The sequence below is a fragment of the Charadrius vociferus genome, unplaced genomic scaffold (assembly GCF_000708025.1).
Source record: "Charadrius vociferus isolate BGI_N301 unplaced genomic scaffold, ASM70802v2 scaffold88, whole genome shotgun sequence".
In the NCBI taxonomy this organism is placed as follows: Eukaryota; Metazoa; Chordata; class Aves; order Charadriiformes; family Charadriidae; genus Charadrius; species Charadrius vociferus.
In genome coordinates, this window is record NW_009649619.1 from 2,021,504 (window position 1) to 2,043,116 (window position 21,613).

Sequence of the window (21,613 nt, forward strand, 5' to 3'; positions counted from 1 at the left end):
AGTCTGATTTTTCTTATGGAGAGTTTAGACTGGTTTTGTGTTTTGTTACCGGAAAATAAATCAGACTGCCACCAGGGGATGCAAGTGCTTCAGTCTTTATTTTTATCGTATAAAAATGTCCACCTGTTGCTAGTGCTCTGGCAGTCTTTGAAATGTGCTGTTCACTGAGATCTCAAAATGGAAATAGCTGAGGAAAAAAAAAGAACCACTGAAAAAACTCTGGGTATCTGGGATCTAGGGCCTTTTCAATAAAATGCATGGCAGGCATAAGAGGAGAGACATAAAGCAAGAGCTTGGGTAAGTGCTGATGTGCATTTCTCTTTCTTCCCTTTGGGTTTTTTTTGTCTGCCCTGGCTAATGTAACATTACCAAAATTACCCATTAGTGCAGTGCACGTCAGTAAATGATTGCCACTGAATCAGTGGTGAACCAATTTAATGTCCAGTTGTAACTAGCAGCAAATTGCTGCTTTCCCCACTCCAGAAATAGAAATGATGCCCAACTGAATCTGCATGGGGAAGAGTTTGAAAATCAGTTATAATTGTGTTTCTGAAGTGGTGCTTAACATGCCTGTCTTTGTAAAACATGCTCTGAGCTCATTCAGCTGTATCTACTGATAACGTGTATACAGTTTGTTGGGCAGACAAAACCTCTGATAAGGGCAGACCTAGTGAAATGAAACTATCAAAGATACAATGGCAGACAGAAAGCTATTTATTTTGATGGAATTGTTTGTAGGGGAGAAAAGGGTCTTTCTGGGGGAAGAAGAATTGTTACCTATATCTCCCTATAATGATGGACTTTGAAAAACTGAAGGCTTTTTTAGTAGCTGTTTAACAACCTTTCATGTACAATTAAAACGTGATCCATCTCTCCACGCATATAATATGCCCAGACATTCAGCATCCTCTCTGGCAATTACTGAGGCCAGGTTCAGTTTTCTGGATAATGAAAATAAAACAAAACACCCAAGAAGAAATGTATGAAGGGGTTTTATTTGGCAGAAAAGCAATAAATGGCGTAAATTAATCCCTCCTGGAAATAGTTTGCAGGTTGTGAAAGCCCTCACTACAATTCCTTGTATATTGGTGAAGATGGCATACATCACACAACCTCCAAGCCTTTACAGATGACTTTTAAAGGGTTAATTCTTTTTCTTTTTTTTGTTACTATTCCAGTATCAGTGCAAATAATACATTAAGATTCTGCCAGTGCTAGTTTAAGGGTAGAATAGATAAAAGTCTAGTCCTTCAAAGGGTTTTTGTCTCCTAGTATTTATCCTCTTGACTCTTATTTAGATTTTGCAGTGGTTGCAGTTATTTCACTAGAAAGACAGGAGCTGTAATACATGGTTGAAGCCTGAATAGTCTCTTGGAGCTTCATTTTACAATCTGAAGCAGTAGTTTGGTGAAGATAATTTCCATACTTGGCTTCTTTGGTTGCTTGCTTCTGTTCCCATACTACCTTTGTGCTGGGTCAAACATTTGTGTAGCTGTGTTGGGGACAGCTAGGGAACTGGAACTGCCTGAAAACTAATCCTACAAAAAACCCTCAAAATTTGGCTGTCTTCAGCCAGATCATTTGTCAGGTCTGGTTCACTGCAAGGCCACGGAAGAGGCAGTTCCAGTAGGTGGAAAGGGACAGTACAGGGGTGTGAATAAGAAAGCAAGTGTAGAAGTCAGTCCTGCTTCTCAAATAAACAAGCTTATGTTTGTTTAACATTTTTATTGCCTTGCAGCCTCTGACCAGAGTCACAAGCAATTGTAATAATAACGAAGCAGCTATAAATGTTAAAAATGCCTGTACCTGTACGTACGTTATCTGAATACAGTACCTTCAATCCTTGTGAACAGTGCCACTTTCACAGTTAAACCAAATATTTTGCAAGACACATCCTGCATATTTGCAATTTAAGTCAAAACAGTGATTTTTGCAGTGGAATCATTGATATTTCCCTGTTTTGCCCTCTCCACTTAGTTCCTACAGTCAAGGTTAGACATTATATGAGTACACAGAGTGCTGTGCACTGTGCTAAGATGTAGTCACATTGCTGAAGAGTGCTGCCTTATCCCCTCATTTTTGTCATTCACAAGTACCTCAAAACTGTGTTTCCATAGCCAGTTCACGCTGACGGGCACTTGATGGTGCTAATGGGGAAAGGTAGATTCAGATCTGGTCACGCATTTGTTTTATCACCCACAGCAACAGAGCCTCACATCTGCAGTGAACCTTTTTTCTTCCTTAGCAGAGCTCTGCCAGGTCCCAACAGTTGCAGGAGTCTACACATCCAAAACTCCTTGCAAGACGGGCACTTAGACTATAAAAACCTTAGGGTGAGTGGGTCTTTGTGGGTCCATGAAGTGCATTAAGATAGGATTAGGAGGCCTATAAAATGCTATGTTGTTTTATCCTTGCTATTGAGGATTACTGTCAGAGAGCTGCATTTTTAGATTAGAGCCTTGATTGTAGAAACTAAAGCTGAAATACTGCCTTGCAGTTTTCCCCAACTTCTCTGTGACTCTTCTCAACTCTAACCTTTCTCTGAGTTTCAGTCTGGAATATGTGGCTGTTTTCTTTCCTTGTGCAAGTTTTTTACCAAGCCTCTAAAGTGTTATTCTTCCCAAGGTTTACTGTATCCCATAATCAGCCGTGAGATCACTTGACTCACAGCCTTCCAATACCATTCACCTGCTTTCTGTTTCTGGCTGGAAGAATTGAAGGAACTGCACCATCTCTAATGTAGTCAATAACAAAAGCTGGCAGGAAAGGCATTTTAGTGAGTCTGAAATTCACCAAAGCATGTTTGAGCTATTTGTACTATAGGTAACAGCTTATTAATTTAGTACTGGCAAAAGGAGCTCGTAGCTTTTCCAGCTGCTCCTTTTTTATCAGCATTACTGCACACCAGATGAATTACTATTGCATGATTTAAAGTCAGTAAGATTAACTTTGCTTGAAATGTTCCCTAAACTACTGGCCAAAGAACCCAAACAAGAATGTTGCTATTGGAATAGCACTTTGCTCTGCTCAGCTAATCTAGGTAGAAATCTATGTGATACAGTTGTTTTTTACAGGCTAGATGATGCAAAATCGCACATTGCTGTAGAGCCCTATGATAGATATTTAAAGTGACAGCTATCTGTCTTTCTTGCTGAGAGGTCTTAATGTCAACAACACTCTCTGCTATGCAGAAGAGGCCCTAAGTAGGGTAGCTTTCAAACCTATGGTCTTGTCATCAGCGTTGTGAAATTTAGCCATTTTCCAAACTTGCTGGTACATGATATCCCCATGACTATGTATTCAGTTCCATTATTGTAAGATATTTCTTTAATTCTTTAAGGAGATTTTTCCCCTAAATGCATAGACAGATGTGGTGCATGTCTATTCACTATGCTTACTAGGCTAATAACTATTAGAAATGTGATCGTTGACTTCATTAGATCTTACTATTTATTTTAATATGTTCCGATATCAAGTTCAAATTGGCCGGTATGTCTAACAATTTCAAATAGCAAAGTTCTTGGAGAAGGAGCGTAACAGCAGTTGGCAATGATCTCACAAGGTCGCCTAACTCCCAGGTCCTGTAAGGTTGTGCTTTTATTTTCAACACTGGTACTTATAGGCAATAGATCTTATTTCTTTACACATGGAAATTTTCTGTGTGATTTTTAATTGCTAGTTCTGTCTCTCTCTTTTTCTTTTTAAAGTTTTTGCCATCTTAAAAGAATGAGATAATGTCTCTGTAATGGACAATACCAAGGAAAAAATCTAAACTTTCAAAAACTGTTATTTGAACTAATTTTCATTTTAAGAAAACAGATTGTTATATAATGAATGGAAATTTAGTATCCTGGTTCGCTAGCTGTGAAAAAAATTATTATAAGAAGGGTTTTTTAATCAAAATAATTCTAGGTAATCTTTTACGTGGTACAGAATTAGCTATATTATATTTATGTCCGAGAGATTATAATAAACTTTCTACAAGACTTTTTTTCTCTTTCCAACAAAAACACTCCTCTAGATTTAACTACTTGGGGTTGTATCACAACAGGTGAAAGTGGGTAAAACTTTATTAGGTCATTTTGGGAGGTGTATTGTTTGGCACACACCTGCCGCATGTACAGTATCAGTAGGCCTGAATTTCCTAAAAGTAGCTTAGTAGTGTATAGATTTATATACTAGTAGATTTGAATTTGCTTTTTAAGAACTCTAGAGTTTCAAACACATATCAATATAAATAATTTTCTACAACTGCACTGCTTTGCTGAATGAATTGAACTAATTGCTACAGTGTAAAACACAAAAGGACAATTTGCTATCTTGTTTATTGTCATTACTACTGCCAGTCTTACCGTTCATCACATACAGGACTAAACATGTTCCAAATATGTATTTGCAAAGAGAAGGCCCAAGAGCTGGAGCCTTGTGAATTTCTAACCTGGGCCCCCAAGATTTTTGGGTTAACTATTCCTTTACTCTGGCTTCTGATTCCAGTTTTTATCACCCATTCAATAGCTTTTTGAAATAATATTTCATTGCTTTCTTCCATGCATCTTTTCCTACTTGGGAGGGATCCTTTATAAACGTCCATGAAGCTCCCTTACTTTCATCACTCAGATGACTCCTTAAAATTCTCGTTTGCTTTAACAGCCTATAAAAAATTGTCAATGCTTAGCTGCCAACATGCTGTGACTGGCAGGTATCATACCAAGAAAATATTCTTCAGTAGTTAGTCTCTGCCTCACCGTTTGTTTGAACACATTTGTAGCTTCTTGCCTTATGCTTGGATTGTAAGCTCCTAAGAGGAAGCACCTTCTTGTAGTTCTATGGATGTGCAGTAACAAGGAAAAGCAACCCACTAAAGTAGGGACCTAAACCTTGCTACACACACTCTCCTGTAATTAAAGTAATGAGTAATAATAATTAAAAAGCTCAAGTTCTGTCTAACATGCATGCTTTTGCTTAAAAATATTGGAGTTGCTATACAGTTTTAGTTGTGATAGATTTTATTTGGGATATAGAGAGCAGAGAGTGTGAATTTAACCAAAAGATTTTTTTTTGAATGAGATTTCTTATGAAGGTGAAGTGAAAAACATATTAACAAAGATGGAAATCAGATTTTTGGAAATTCTGAATTTGCTTCTGTTACAAAGTAATGTTGTCTCATTGAAGCCTGCACTTAACGAAGCACTGTTTAGCATTGTTAAGGCCAGTAAGCAGCTGGTTCTTCAATGGGATAGCATGCTTTTCTCTGTGGCTAAGTCTGAATATACCGTGTATCTCTAAGGCTGAATAAATTCAGTATGCAGATATGTTTCCTTGGAAACAACTCGTAATTTTAAAGCACATGCAGCAATGCAGCCCTTATGTAATTTATTAATGTGAACGACCTGGCTCTCGTGAGCCTTATTAAATAGATCAGCCTGTATTGGCAGGAAAAAGGAATTTGCTTTGATTACAAATACAGCTTTTCAAGTGCTATTAGATACTGAGATATTCGTGAGTGGAGCTGATACTACTGCTATTGTGCCAAGTTGCATTGCCCATTTGGGTGAAACAGTTCATATACTTTCTTCCTGAGGAATATGAATACTCGGGACATTCTGCCTATTCTAACAACTTCCTTCTTTACTGCTGCTAGGGTGCCACAATTTAGAAAAGGTTATCTTGCTCTCCCTTGTTCAGATGCCACATTCCAGGGAACAGAAATCCTAGTTTGAGTTTAAACAAAGGAAAATTCTCCATTCAGTTCCTTCTCAGGGCACTGTTTCAGCTATGTCCTCATTTGTATTGCAATAACATGAATGATCCTTACAGATCTATAGTTTAGACTCATAAAAATATATAGTGTCTCTATTCCAAAGCAGTCTCCAGACTGGACTGACCAGCACTGCAGCAAAGCACGTGGTTCAGGAGGCAGAATGGCCCTGTCAGGTTCTAAGCAGGAGAGGGAAGTTGTTCATCTTCCCAAGCTTTTTGATAGCTGAGATATGAAGCTAAGCAACTCACTTATGCAGACTGAGAATTAGTTCAGGGTTCTGGGCTGTTGGTGAAAATGTCAAAGTGCCTCTGTAGAAGGTCTCCAGTAAGTAACTTTACCTGTCCTTCCCCTCAAACAGAATACATGGCTCGTCCTTCCATTAGTTCTTTACTTCTTTGCTTATGAAGCTGCTGAAATCATTTCTTAGAGTCCATGAGGTGTTTGTTTTGTTTTTGTAAGCATCTTTTTTTTAAAAAAAAAAACACCCAAACTGAAGAGTTATAACAAATAATTTCCCATCTTGATTTCCTCTGCTGCCCTGAGCCTGAAAGCCTTTGTTCTCCCAGGCATACTCTCCTAAAATTACCTACCTGCCTTGATGGGCACTGTTTCCAGTTCACTGATATGCTGAGATCCTTGTGCAATCGTGTCTTTGTTGTGGCCTTATTTCTGTAATGTAGACACCTCACACTATGTTGAAGTAGATTTTACATTGCTTGTGTATTTTTTTAAACAGATTTGCCATGTTCCACAATGTCAGGATACCTAAAGAAAACATATTGAATATAACTGGAGATGTCACAGCTGAGGGAAAGTACTCAAGTTCAATCAAGGTATGAATCAAGGTTTTGTTTCATTAATACAGTTCATTAAATATACAAAGGTATAAGTAGGTTAAGAGACAGAGCATGGGCTTCTCATGTTGGGAAGTACTATATGACTTAAATAAGGCTGCTGACGCTTTCACATGATAGTCAAAATGCTGGGTTTTTAATTGCCTTTCAGAGATGTCTCAACTCACCTTACTGGTTTTACTGATTCCTTGCTCTTTTTGCTACCCCACTGATCCCAAAGTAATTTAGAGAAACTACTTTTGAGTCTTGCCTGAATGCCTTATCTGAATGCATCAAGAAATAAAATTGGCCAATCTGCTGAGCTTCTGATCATGCTACCAGAGTTGTCGTCTTCCGGGGAGGTAAATGAAATGTCAGCCTCACCATTCAGTCTGTGCCTTTTATTCATTCAGGATGTTAAAGAGCGTTTTAGTGCAGCTCTGGGATCCTTGTCCACTGGCAGAATTCTGATCACAGCACTTTCCACGGCCAATTTAAAGCTTGCTTTATCGATAGCCATTCGCTTCTCAGCAGCTCGCCGTCAGTTTGGACCAACTGATGAAGAAGAAATACCTGTTCTTGAATACCAAACACAGGTAAATACTTTGGAATTCACATCTACAGACATTTATATAACGAAGCTTGGATTCAGAGCTACTGCAGATCAAAGTAGAGACACTGAAGTTAGTGAAACTAAAGTCGTCTGAAATGTCATTCTAGTGCAGCTGTGGGGGTTCATTCCAACCTAAAAAGTCCTTACACTTCTTGAGGCATGGTCAGGCTTTTAACATAAGTTCTTGGAATAGCAAAACCCAAAATATTCATGTTTCTCTGAAGTACCTAGAAACATTTGCTCTCTAAAATAGTAAGCTTTTCAAAGAAAGACTATCTTCTATGCACATGTAAAAGTACAGCAGATGTAGAAACTAGTATTTGTTAAACAATGTCAGTGCCTCTTTTGCTGCTACGCTAATTTTCTCTTTTTTAGACTTTAAAAGTATAGAAATCAATGACATTCATTGTGGTGAATCTCAAGCTACCACTAATTTTGAGAGGAGTATAACCGTTTTTCTTCTGCGGACACACGTTTTGCTCTGAGAAAATAGAACAAGGGTACATAGGGTAACTCAGAAATAGAGAAAACTCAGATCTGCTGAATGAGAAAGGTTAATGTATAAGTCCTGGAAACAAACCTTCCTAGTTTGTCCTTGCAAAGTGGGTGCTTTTTTCCAGGATTGCACTTAGTCCTGTCACTTTGAAAGATTTCATGGGTTTCTACAAACTCACAAAAGCTGCCTTCTTTCCACCTTCCAATTAAGCCAACGTCTGCTTCCCACTATTCTTCCAGTCTCTCAGTTTTGCTCGGTTTTGGCTTTTTGTGTAGGCTCTGCTTGCTGAACCTTGCATTCTCTTCTTCTACCACAAAAGCTTCCTGAAGCAGTTTCTCTTTTCCCTCATGAGCTCCATCTGGCTTGCATGGAGCAGCAAAGATGCTTTTTTCTCTGCTTCCCAACCCTGTTTGGTTGTTGTTTTTTTTCTCACAGAATGCAACCAGCACTAACATACATTCAGCAATGAACAAGCAAGTGAAACAGTTACAACCTCTGTCATGTTGGTACTGAAGAAACACATGAATCATGACTGGCCCTGGCATGCCAGACATTGTACAAACACAGGGCAAAAATACCTCGTTAGTCCCCAAAGCTTCAGTGAACTTTTGCACTCGTTTAACAGAATTTTTATCACAAATTCATAAAATGACTACCTAAAATTACTAGAATAATGTAACTGTGACTTGTGTGTAGAGTAGTTACACTTAATTACATTTATAGATGGTTATTGTTAAGTTTTCTTCTTCATAAAACTGTTTTCCAGTTTGAACAAAATAAAAATGAATGGGTTGGTTCAATATTATGAGATAGTATAACTGTAAAAAATGCATTTCAATTTGTGATCAAATCTATTTAATTTTTATTCTAGCAATGGCGTCTTCTTCCTTATCTGGCTGCTGCATATGCCTTAGATTATTTCTCCAAATCCCTGTTTGAGAATTTCATAGAATTTTATGCAGGCTTATTGACAAAGCAAAGGACTCAGAGACAGGTGAGATATTTAAACATTTCTTCTTACCGTTCTTCTTACTATAATGAACTGGAAATTGTTAAATGAAGGACATACTTAGAAGTCTTAGGCCATCTCTACAATCAGGAGTGCTAGAGCAATGTCTCAGAAGTATGGGAGACACAAAGTCATGATTTAAGTGGCATTCAGGAAAGCATCTAAATTAGTTTTGATGGAGTGGTTAAAGTTTTATTGATTTCTGTGTGATTTAAAGTCATGTTCCCTTGCAGAATTGTTTATCATAAATATATGATGGTAATGCAAACTCAGCTTATAACTGTTGTAAATGGTACTGCAGGGGGCATGTATCAAAGACTTTCTGAAATTTTACCATTCTTAATTTCTGCAGACTCCATGAGTCTGGCTTGACTTTGCAATTCATAGTCATACATTAGGATAAATATTTCTGGAGGAAAATGTTAAGACTTAATGCTGAATTTCTCATCCACAGTCGGACCATTGAAAGTCACCATTTTACAGTGGAAATAATTTGATCTGTCTCTGTGCAAGGACTGATTCTCAACTGAGAAAATAACTGCAGTGCGTTTTTTATATAGCATATACATTTTATTTATTTTTAAATTTTTTTACGGTGTTAATTTTCATGGCCTACACACTGGCTGTGTATTGCTCAGATCTCACTAAACAGTCAGGCTTTTTTCAGCTAAATTAAAGCTCGTGAAAAATTTGTGTACTAATGGCTGGGTATTCTAATTTCTCCTCTTTGCACAAACCACAGAATAATCTGTTTGATTTTTTAATCTGATATTTTATCTCTGAAGGTCTCCAACATAGTCACTACCCTTAGGCAAAACAGTGACTTTCTGACAAAATATCATGATAGAGAAAAATCTGATTGTTGTCAATGTTAAGAACGTAATCCTTATGAATTCCTTGTGTTCTACAGAAGATCTTAAAAAACAAACAAACAAACAAAAAACCCAAACAGCCTAACCAGAGAGTTACTCTTAAACAAGCTTTGGTAGTATCAACCCACTGTCTCCAGAAACTGGAGTTCCAAACACGTTTTCAAAGGAAGCCCAACAGAGTTAGTGTAAGTGCAGGCTGCTGTGATTCTCTGGAAATTAAGGGGGTACATTTAAGTTTTCCTGCTCTCTGCAAAATTGATGCTTGAAAGATCGGTGAAAACTGTGTAAGGCAGTAAATATTATAAATATCCCCTTGCTGATGGGGGAGAGAGGGATTGCTTATGTCACAGAAGGGACAGAAGCTTTCTCTGGACATGCCACCTTCAACCACCTACCTCTCCATCTTAGGGAGGAACTGGTTGGCAAGCAGTGAACTACCCCGTGCAGTGCCATGTCAGCTGGCACATCTGAGCTAAGATGAACCCATGTGTCCATTACTTGGCACAAAGTATTGCTGTCCCATATAAGAAAGTTAGTGCTGAATGTTTTTCAGTTGTGGGAGTTCAGTTTTTTTGTAGTAGCAAAAAATATTCTCTTCCCTTACATAGATCACAAAAAATTTTATGTATGTATTGCCGGTTAATCTTTTCTTCATTATAAAACAGTACACAACTGAGGACACCAGTGTGAGGTTCAACAAAGCCATGTGCCTTGCGCTTGGGTCACAACAACCCCATGCAATGCTACAGGCTTGGGCAAGACTGGCTGGAAAGCTGCCCGCTGTATAAGTATCTGGGGCTGTTGGTCAACAGCCAGATAAATGTGAGCCGGCAGCGTGCTGAGGTGGCCAGTAGCATTCTGGCTTGTATCAGGAATAGTGTGGCCAGCAGGACTAGGGCAGTGATCATCCCCCCTGTACTCAGTACTGATGAGGCAGCACCTCAAATACTATGTTCAGTTTTGGGCCCCTCACTACAAGAAAGACATTGAGGTGCTGGAGTGTGTCCAGAGAAGGGCAATGAAGCTGGTGAAGGGTCTAGAGTCTTGTGAGGAACAGCTGAGAGAACTGGCGTGGTTTAATCTGGAGAAAAGGAGGCTGAAGGGAGACCTTTTTACTCTCTACAACCACCTGAAAGGAGGTTGTAGCGAGGTGGGTATCGGTCTCTTCTCCCAAGTAGCAAGTAACAGCACAAGAGGAAATGGCCTCAAGGTGCCCCAGGGGAGGTTTAGATTGGATATTAGAAAAAATTTCCTCACAGAAAGGGCTGTCAAGCATTGGAACAGGCTGCCCAGGGAAATGGTGGAGTCACCATCCCTGAAGGAAATTTAAAAGACATGTAGATGTGGTGCTTTGGGACATGGCTTAGTGGTAACTTGGCAATGCTAGGTTAACAGTTGGACTCAATGATCTGAAAGGTCTTTCCCAACCTAAACAATTCTATAATTCTACATAGCCATGGCTTTAACTGGTCACAAACTTATTTTCTGTAAAAGTTATTACTCACTTGTAACTTGTTTTTTTCACAAAGGCTGATTTGGGACGTGAGATTCATGCCTTATCTGCTGCCAGCAAACCACTGTCTTCTTGGACTGCTCAGCAGGCAGCCCAGGAGTGCCGAGAAGCTTGTGGAGGACACGGTTACCTTGCCAGTAAGTTGCAGACTACTGCATACACTGATCAGAAAGAGAATGGTTATGTGGATGTGTTCTTTGACTGTTGTTGTATCATGGTGTCTGAATTTTAGCAATATGTTTAGAAAGGGTTTTTTCCTCATACCCATATTTTTAAAGTTAATTTTATACCTGATACCAGAAAAAAAAATAAACAAGTGCTGCATCTGCAGCATCATTCGGACAGCCCGTACATGTGATTAAGTCTCTATTCCAAAAATAAAGATGCAGACTTCAGAGATTAAAATTCCCGTTGTAAGGTGAATGCCACACTTTTCTAAACTCTTTATTCATTTTCATAAGGAATATTCATCTTCATAAGCTAAACTGTGAATTTTGAAGGTCATTTGTTGGTAATACATACAGGAACAGACAACTCTCTTGCATTTTGTCACAGAATAATTATTTCATCCCTCTTAGCTTTCATTAATACATTGCAATATAATAAATTGTGCACATGTTCTTATTAAGTGAATCGTCTGGGTGAAATCCGAAATGACAATGATCCAAACTGCACATATGAGGGAGATAACAACATCCTGCTTCAGCAAACCAGCAACTACTTAATGAGCTGGATGAATTGCATAAGAGGTAAGTTTTCATTGTGGAATCCTATGCGGGACCCAACAGCGTGTAATTAATGGAGTTAGGAGGTAATTTCATACTGAAAGCAATTGACAGTCATTTAATCATTTTGTAGAGCATAAATAATGTGTTACAGACTCCATCATATGATACATTCACAATACACAGATACTTGCAGAAGCTAGCTAGATGTTTTGCCATCCCTAATCAGGTTTACTAGTATCTTACTTCCTGAGAAGTGCAGTTTAGTTTAATGGAACAACTCCTAAAGTCATTGTAAGTCTGGGTACCCTCTCCTCATTGTACTTAAAACAATTCATATTGCCTAAATTGGTAGCAATACCCATCAGTACATTTTGTGGTTCTCTAGATAAAAGATTTTGTTTCCATTTTCTAGCAGTGAGTTTCACCAGCATCTTAAAGAACTGGAAAACTCAGCAACAGGCGTTGAATCTTATGGGGCTTATAGGCAGTAATGTCAGGTTTTTCAGCACTTGTCCACCAGTCCTCATTTGGCTGGACTAGGCTATAATAAAATAAATACTATGGCCTAATTGCATCTGGCCTATCAAGTGTATGCATGGCTTCGTAATAGGCTTTTAGTTCCAGAGAGTCTGATTTCTTTTCTCATAAATCATTTTTATTTTCTTTGGTATTTCAGATAAAGCTCCTTTTGAATCCCCTTTTGGAACAATAAACTTTTTGCAAGACTACCATCATATCCTTGGCTGGAAATTCACATCCATTAGTGTTGAAGATTGCATGGACTCCTCAGGTAGCCTTCTGCTGTTGTTAAACTGATGCTAGAATCTTAAATTCCTTCCCAGAGGAAAGGATCCACAGATTTGAGATTCAACCTCTGCTACTTATTACATATTTGTCGTATTACTATTTGCTGACTTTCTTTGTGTTATGTGCATTTCAATTTACTAAGAACATAGTTTGCATTTCAAAATATGTCCTACTGTCCCCAGCCTCAATTCTGGAACGGATAGCATCAGATATTTTTCTTCCATTTTTATTGCTCTAAAATAGCATTTCTGATCTAGGGTTTATTTGCCACTGTATTGTTGTTTTCAAGTTAAACTGCTGTAAGGGGCATTGATTGCCACTACCTTATATCACTAAAATATCTCATTTTAGGAAACCATACAATCGATTTAGAAATATGTTGAAAAGGCTTTAAGTGTGTCTGGTTTTGACAGTTGTTTTTTGTTGCATAGAGAATAATGAGTAATGGTGAAAGAAAATTGCCTGCAGTTTTTCTGGCTTACTCTGCTATAATCAAATCAAGTGTGACATTAGATGCCATTCCCACTTCTGTATCATTGTGAGACCAGATTGGCCCTTGGAGGCAAAAAGTAACAAAGAAATGAGCAAATAATGAGGTAGTGACAGGGCATTGAGCAAACGTGAATCTGTTTAGCTTGAGAACATACTGGGGAAAGAAACTCCAGTCTTAATTATATAAGGGGCAATGGAGTTGATTCCTAGAATTCAGTAACCACTTCAGTGCTCAAGTAATAGCAGAAAAGCTGAACTGGATAGTGATTCAAGTACTGACATAGTATTGTAATAGCTACGGGGTAAAACCTGAATAACTTCAAAATACAGAGACTTAAAAGAAAAAGACTAGTTCAAAACAACTGCTTGCTTTCTTCTTTGTTGTATGTCTCCAACTTGTGAATCCAGCAGAGCACAAACTGATACCTAAGCACATGTTCTCTCCTGTCTTGTAATACCTACTGAACCAGGCTATAGTTTTAAAAATGTCTGAATCTGTTTACTGTTCCATTCTGTTAGAAAATGGACCATTACTTTAAGTGCCTGAACTTACGCCGAATGTGACCACTCACAATTGCCTAAACAATGTTCTACATTAAATCTTTAGCTAAGACATAAGCAAGCAGGAGTCATACAAGGACTTCATGCTGAAGTACTTTTTTCCTTAATAGTTCCAGGCTGCTGTAAAAATATAATGCACTTATGTACAAATCAGGTCATTCAAATGCAGTTACATTAAGCCACCTTTGCAATGTTAGAAGTCACGTGCTTTCACAACTTGTGCAGTGTCTTCTGTTCTTGTACAGTCAGAAGAGACTGCATACCTTGCAGACCTAAGTCTTAATATGGGAAGAAAATAATAAGCTAAAAAGATTTGATTGAGTCAGAAGTCTAAATTGAGCTGTGGATATACCTTGCCTTTTAGCTTGGGGTCAGTTTGAACTAGTGTATGGTCAGGCACGGTGTGTCTTCACTGAACAATCTGACTATCTTACCTAGATGTTATTTATTACATCTACAGTAATGGGCAAAGTGTCATGTTAATGGATTGATTAATTAACACTTCCACTTTTCATCTTGGGTAACAAAAACTGAGACTGCAGTAGAATCTGCATGTGACTTCTTGCATTATAAATATGAATGTTAAGAATTTTTATTTTCTCTTTTTCACAGTTCCTTTAGCAGCATATAAATGGCTGGTTTGTTACCTTCTCCGAGAAAGTGACCTAAAGCTGAGCAAGGAGAAGCAGTCTGGGCGAAGTGACTTTGAGGCAAAAAATAACTGTCAGGTAATACTTATTCAGCTTTCTTATTTTATTTACTTATTTTCATCCAAGTTGGTTGGATCCTGCTAGTTTTATCTTCTTGTGTCATGAAGTTCAATTTCCTCAAGCATAAAGCAGCAAGTCAGATAACTAATAAAATGCAATACCTGTCCCCATGCATTGTATTGAACATGATAGCAGGAGGACAGTTACCATCAGCAGAAGTCTTCCAGGATATTTCCCTTCAGAAAAGTTATAGGCATGTGCTGGGTGATGTCTATAATTTTGATAGCACAACTTCTGAAGACTAAATCTACCACTATTAAATCTACTGCAGCATCTGATTATTACATCTCCATCTGCTCTTGTGGCCAAATACGTACTGTAGGAAAGAATCTTGCTCTGGCAGGTAGGTAAACTAGATGACCTAATAGGTCTTTTCCATCTCTAATTTCTATAGTGCAAAGTACTCATGAAAGATACCAGACCGACAGCATTGGAACCTGAAAAGGAAACATTGACAATCTACATATAGCAGATCCACTATCCCACCAATGAGTTTTAACAGCTAAGAATGGCTTAAATCCAAATTTCAGTGTATATCCCCAAGCTCCCCAAATTCTTCCGTTACCTCCGTGAGAAAAACTGGCTCGCATCTTAGGAAAGAACACTTGTCATTTGTCACCGAGGAGGGAGATCTGTTCCCTGAAGGTGGCCAGTGTCATTCACCTTATCTGCAAAGCTCATTAAAAAACATCAGGAAGGAATATTCAACTCGGCACCTAGAAAGAGCCAGCCTGGCTTCAACAGCGGATCTGTGTGAAACCATTGGTAGAGTGGAGGAAATCTTTCCCGGTTTTACCCTAGAAGCAGCTTATTAGAGAAACTCTTCAGGGTCAAATTCAGAACGGGTGCCAGAAATTCAAGATTACTTGTCACTTGGCCAGCTCTTGGGAGGCTGGTGCTGGGGCCAGTGTGTTAGAGAATAGTTTGCTCAGAAGTATGAAGGTTCTCTTCTCTTTTATGTTCAAATGTGCTAAAATTTAAAGATACGTAGGCACACAACTGCTTTTGAGATAGGCATTGATATATCTTAGGTCATTAGGTTTTCTTTTCTCCCTACAATTTGTCTTCAGGACAGCGGGAATTTTATTTTAAATGGCGTGCCTCACAAACATCTGAAAAATATTTACAAGCTGTGCTTTAAAGACACGTACATATTTGATTTAAAACTTTCTGGGCATGAAGAAGCACTTTTCTGTCAGCCCAGTGGCTGACTATTATGTAATATTTGCTCTTGCTATGGGAGGTCTGGAAGAGATTCCTAGCCTATCCCTAGGCTATTTCAGTGTGGGGATAACCTGATAGAAACAGTACAGAAGTGCAAGCAAAGGTAAAGAAGAAAATAGAATTATAGCGGAGAAAAATGGGCAATTAATGCTTCATTTGGGATACTGAGACTTATTTTATTCTGAGTAGGGAACTACACTCGTGTCTAAAAAAGTCCATCTAGTAAAGGGGAAGTCCTCCCTAAACCTGCAGGGAATAGGTGTGCTATTTTGCAGTTCGTGCTTGTATCTGAGTTTGGACATAAGTATGCCACTGAAGAGCTATCAAGAAAGGGACATCAATCTTTAGAATGTGCCTGTTTTAAATCCCACAGTGGATTTAAATGCCAGGGTGATGCAAGTATTCAAAGCAAAAAGGAAAAGTTATCAACTAATTCTTAATGAAAAAAAAACCAACACAAAACCCTGAACAAATGGGCTAAACTCAAAGACCAGCTTACAGCATTGCAACAGATCAGCCACAACAGCAATGGTTTTGTATTCCTCTTCTGTTCACCAGCTGGAATGACTTCAGTCAGCAGTTTATTTCGTGGTAGGACATATGCCATGATACAGCAAAGGTGAAGTATATAAAAGTAGAAAAATTTTCCTATGTGAGCACAATCACTTAAGGTTTTATACTCTGTATTAACAGTAACTGATGACCTTTGCCTTTCTGATCAGATAATTGGCAAGGGTTAGTTGGGTGGTTTTTTCAAAATATACTACAATCTATTGCAATCCATAAACACTTGTGCTAACATGATCAGATTTTTTATTTATTATTTGAATGGACTGTAATAAGTTTTCAATATGTTACTGAACCACCTTGAAGATTTTACCCTCCTTATAAAAATCTGCATAATATTAAATACATGTAAACCTACCTTTATCTTATTAGAGTTGTATGGATTTATTAATGATCCTAAAGTCAGCAAACCCGATTTTGCATGGTCTTCTCTCTGATGTAGCTACTTGATCCCATATACTCTGGGTGCAACTGCCAAATGACACTGGTAATAGGCATACTATCTGTGCTCCATTTGGATGGGTATAAGAGAATACCGAAACGGGAACACAGTGGAAAATTAGGATCTTATTTCGAAGAGGCATTTCATGAAGCATTTCATGAATAACCTTTGCAAAGACATTTTAAAAATCATTTTCTTCTCGAGTTTCTTCTTAGACTTTCTTTAATCTCAAGCCAGATCAGCAGATCTAAATCAACAAATCTCCACTAACTTCACCAGAGCAATGCCATTTTGCACAAGCTGAGGATTGGTTCCTTGTATGTTGTTACTCAGTATCCTTCTTTTCTGTTTCCTAAGGTGTACTACTGTCGATCCTTAGCCATTGCTTTTATTGAACAAACAGCCTTACAAAGATTTCATGACTACACACATGATCCCAACTTACCATCTACTCTGCAGCCAGTGCTTAAGAATCTCAGTGCTCTGTATGGACTCTGGTCTTTAAGTAAACATCTGGCTGTGCTCTACCAAGGTGAGATCAGCTCCCTGAATATACTGTGCGTGTCACTTTATAAAAGTCCTAACTTAAAGATTAGGGATTTTTTTCCCATATTGCGTCTTGGCAGGCGGAAGGACTCTTAATTAGTTTTTAGATTAGAGCATTTTCTTGTTGCCTGTGTAATGTAAAACAACCATTCTGGACAAAATTTTCAGGAGCAGGAACCTGGAGCAACAAATTAACCCCAAAGGCTCTCTCTTAGCTCAGAGGTGATGGAGGGCTCACGAGTTTTGCTGTGGTCCAGTGGTTGGGGGAGAAGATGGGTGATAGGCAGCAAGATGTTGTAGTGTAGCTTGTTAATGCAGAAGGCTTCAAATGTCTTAGATTGACAGTTTTGCAGTCAACTCATTAGCAAAAGACAGTCAATCCAATTACATAGGAGAGTCTGTTTAGTCTCTTGAATACTGAACTGATGAACTGCTCTGTAAAAGGATTGTATCAGTGTAATCTTAACTGGTATAAGCTTCTTTATGAATGTATTTGCAGGTGGCTATGCTTCAGGTGAACAAGCTGGTAGATTTATTCAGAATGCTATTCTGGAGCTCTGCAACAGGGTAAGCCTTCAATATTGTTTGTTGTGATTAAATAATAATATAGTATGCAAATACTAAAAGAGATATGTATTGGTTATTCTATACTTCAAGGGATAAATTAGCAGTTTATTACATTCATAGTTTCTGAATAACTTTCTGTAAAGTTTAGTAACTCGTTGACCCTGAATCTAGTCCTAGTTTATTTACCAAAATATGAAAAACAATATATCTTACAAAATAACACTCTATCATTTGTGACCTTGCAATCTTCATTGGAAAGCCAGTGAAATACTGCAATCCAGTTCTATTTATTTCATTATTGTGTTAGCTCATTTTTTCACTCAGCACAAAAGCCTTTCAAACTGGATTATATTCTTTGCAGGTAAGTAAAATCTCACCAAAAAATCTGGAAGTTATGTTTTTAAAGTTCTAGAATACTTGTTTTTATGTGTGTAAACAGTACCATCTTGGTTAAAATGTGGTTTAGAACCCCGGAGTGAAGGAGGAAAACATTTAAAATACAGTCTCTTTTTGGCAATTACCCTGGGAGGAAAAAAAGCAAAATAAATCCAGACTCCTTATTGTGGATATCTCTTAAGTTACCAATAGCTGGTGCTTTATGAAATAATCTTTATGCTGCTTTGTAGTTCACAAATAGCCATAGAAAACTACAGAAGTTGCCAAATATATGTGTGTTTTTAAACAGTTGAAAGATGATGCAGTTGCCCTGGTTGATGTTTTTGCTCCTCCTGACTTCATTCTCAACTCTCCCATTGGTAAAGCTAGTGGAGAGGTAAGAAAACCCATTTTAAAATTTGTAAGTTTAATCATTAAGAAGGGTATCGCCTGTAAATAGCCATAACATACCCTAGGCACTTCACAGCTACAAAAGAAAAGGAAGACACTTTTTCAATGGAAAGTAGTTAAATTGATGTCAGCTGAAAATGACATTTTGCATTTGCTGGAGATAGGCTTCAATGGGAAACTCGTACAGTATTGCTCTGGTTTGCTCTTGTGGGCATCTGTGCTGCTGAACAACAACAACAAAAATTATACCATCTCCTAAGATTCCTCAAGGACTAACGTATCTTCAGTATAGAGATTAATACCTAGGAGAGGTAGTAAGGTGTATTTCTTCTTTCGCTAGGACTTTTGCTGCCTTTATTGGTATTCACATTGGTATTGCACCCAGTTTGTGTGATGTGTGTATAAATAATGTAGAAATCATTTCTTTCTTTTAATTATTCATAAAATATTTATTTAATAAGAGAAAGGAAAATGTAAAGCTTGTTCCAGTTAAAAATTATATCAGAAATTGCAAAATTATTTGTATCCAGTGGGAATTCTAGGATATGGCAGAGTGTCTTGTACTCACCAGTGCAAGGTAACAGTATTACCCAAGGGATCCCAGTAATCTTAATACAGACTTGAAGGATGCTGTTTTGTTACCACCTCTTGTTGCTTTAATGAATATATCCTTGTTAAGGCTGAGAGACATGTTTTTGTATAGTCTAAATTACACAAAGCAAGGGTTGAATCAAGAACCTAAGAACGGCCATACTGGATCCAGTTCACAAAACACTCTGTAACTGACAGTGGCCAAGGAGAACACCGTATGAAATTGAAGTGTTCTTTCCCTGGTGTCTCAGCTGTTGGCAGTTGGTGGTTTAAGAGATCTCAAGCCATAGGTTGTATTGGTATCATTCTGTTTAATAGCCGCAGGTGGATCTAACCTCCGTTCATTTTTCCCATCCATTTTCAAATTCAGCTGTCTTTTGACTTCCATGACAATGAAATTTCCACAATTGGAGTATTGTGAAAAAATACTTCCCAATCCCGGTCCATATACATTTACTGTCTGGGGGACCTTTTCATTCCTGTGACAGGCGTTGTTTTCCTTCTGTGTATCTCTCCTAGTTCTGCCATATCCTTTTGGAGGTATCATAACCAGACGTACAAGCAGGATTCGGGATGTGGGTGCAGCATGGATTTGGCTATACTAGGTCACGGTCCCCCTCTGTTTTTTTTTTTTTTTTCCTTGATGTACTTAAGAGCTGTATTTCATTCTAAAGTCTCTGCAAACCAAAATTCTTGCTTACTGGCCAACCCTACTCAGCAGAGCCAAGCTGTGGGATAACTTATATAGAGACTGGTGTCACAGTACGGTAGTTTGGTTTAGTGTGGTTAGACCCTGTAGAGAATCACTAGAGCCTGGGGAGACTGCCAGGGAGTTTGACAGGATTGCTGAGTCAACTGTACTCAATGTCTTTCAATATTCTCTGTGTCTTCATGTCTAAAGTTGTCCGTTGTTCCCATGGTGATCAAGCAGTACAGAAGGCAGCCCAGATGTTTCTAACCAGATGCTGACCTAACAGAATGATTAACTTTGGTAACAGTCTCTACAAACAAAGGGGACAGGGCTAGCTCTACATATCCAGCATCTCAACAAGAAGACTATAATCATCGCTGGAAACTTTGTTTCCATTTCTGTAGATTTTTCAGGATTAAATTAATGAAAGAGGTCATGGGAAGGAAGCTCCAAAGTTAACTCTAAGAAAAGGAGCATCATCTGTAAGAATGTTAAGAAAATCTGTATTGTCCAAAAGTGCAGCTGCGAGTAGATGCTATAGGCGGCAATATAAAATATGGCACAAGTACGCAGTGGTCTGTTCCTAGAATGCTACCCGCTTTTTGGCAGTCAGCTGGAGATCTCTTACCAGCAGCTGATAAAGCTGTCATGTAATGGATTTGGCTAGCTCCTCTTTGGCTAGCTCTTAGCTCACACAAATACAGAAGCCACAGAGGCTTATTAATACTAGGAATTAACGTTAGAGATTAATATTAGGAATATAATATGTGAGACATGCAGATAGGACTCTAAATGCCACTGACTTCCTCATGCGCATGGTAAGGTTTTTGTAAATTCATTGAGTCTTACTGAGAAAATAATTTCAGGCAGCGATACCCAACCCATGTTCTGTTTTCTGAACTGCCTCTAAGTCTGTGGTTTTCAACTTGTGTAAATATTTTCAACTGAAATTTGAAAAAGGCTGCCAGTGCCTCATTCAAAATAAAGTTCCTTGTCTCCTGACTGTCTGTATTTAATTCTCTATTCATTGCTATCTTTGCAACTTCTAAAAACCAACACAAACATTTTTGTAAAAATTACAGTAGGGTAAAGAATAGATTATCAAAGCATAACAGGAGAATTAATTTAATTCAGGATAACCTCTGTTGTACTGCAGTGGAGTGCCTTGCACCATGAGCCACAGATCATAATTGGAGCAGAAGAAACGTTTCCAAATTTGTTATGGGCAACTTTAAGCATTGAATTAGAATTCAGATTCTCTTTAAAAGAAACTTTGGTAGTGTGGACATCATTTCCCCATAGAAGTTTTGACAATCTCATCTTAAGTATGTGAAGTTATCGCCACATTTATTTCAAGATTAATTAAAAATTGTTAGACAATTAAACCAAACTTGGAATGGAATAGTTAACACTAACACCTGGAATCAAGTTAAAATATATATTTAACATTAAATATATTCCAATATTTATTTTAATCATTCCAAATATATAGGGCCAGGCTATCTTTTGATGTAGAAGAAAGGCTTTTCACTTTACATCACTGACTGCTTTTATACTACATTAATATTGTATTATACTGTACTCCAACTTACTGCTGAAAATATGGCCTTGCTTCCCTCATCTTTCTATAATGTTATTTAAAGTTTTAAGCTTCAGTTAATTATGAACTGCCAAGTATTGCTAAAATGATACTTTTGCAGAATTTACTTCCCATGTACTTTTCTTTAACCATTCCACATAAAAT

At 38.0% G+C, this 21,613-nt stretch overlaps 1 protein-coding gene across 1 annotated transcript in view; it reads left to right on the top strand.

Annotated features, from left to right (window-relative positions):
- Positions 1-21,613, top strand: part of ACOX3 (acyl-CoA oxidase 3, pristanoyl) — a 34,377-nt gene that overhangs the window by 11,828 nt on the left and 936 nt on the right. The window contains exons 7-16 of the mRNA XM_009890522.1: positions 6,498-6,594; positions 7,008-7,190; positions 8,575-8,697; positions 11,114-11,234; positions 11,727-11,846; positions 12,502-12,615; positions 14,298-14,413; positions 17,046-17,220; positions 17,734-17,801; positions 18,487-18,573. Coding sequence (XP_009888824.1) covers positions 6,498-6,594; positions 7,008-7,190; positions 8,575-8,697; positions 11,114-11,234; positions 11,727-11,846; positions 12,502-12,615; positions 14,298-14,413; positions 17,046-17,220; positions 17,734-17,801; positions 18,487-18,573 — 1,204 coding nt within the window. The remainder of the gene's footprint in view (positions 1-6,497; positions 6,595-7,007; positions 7,191-8,574; positions 8,698-11,113; positions 11,235-11,726; positions 11,847-12,501; positions 12,616-14,297; positions 14,414-17,045; positions 17,221-17,733; positions 17,802-18,486; positions 18,574-21,613) is intronic.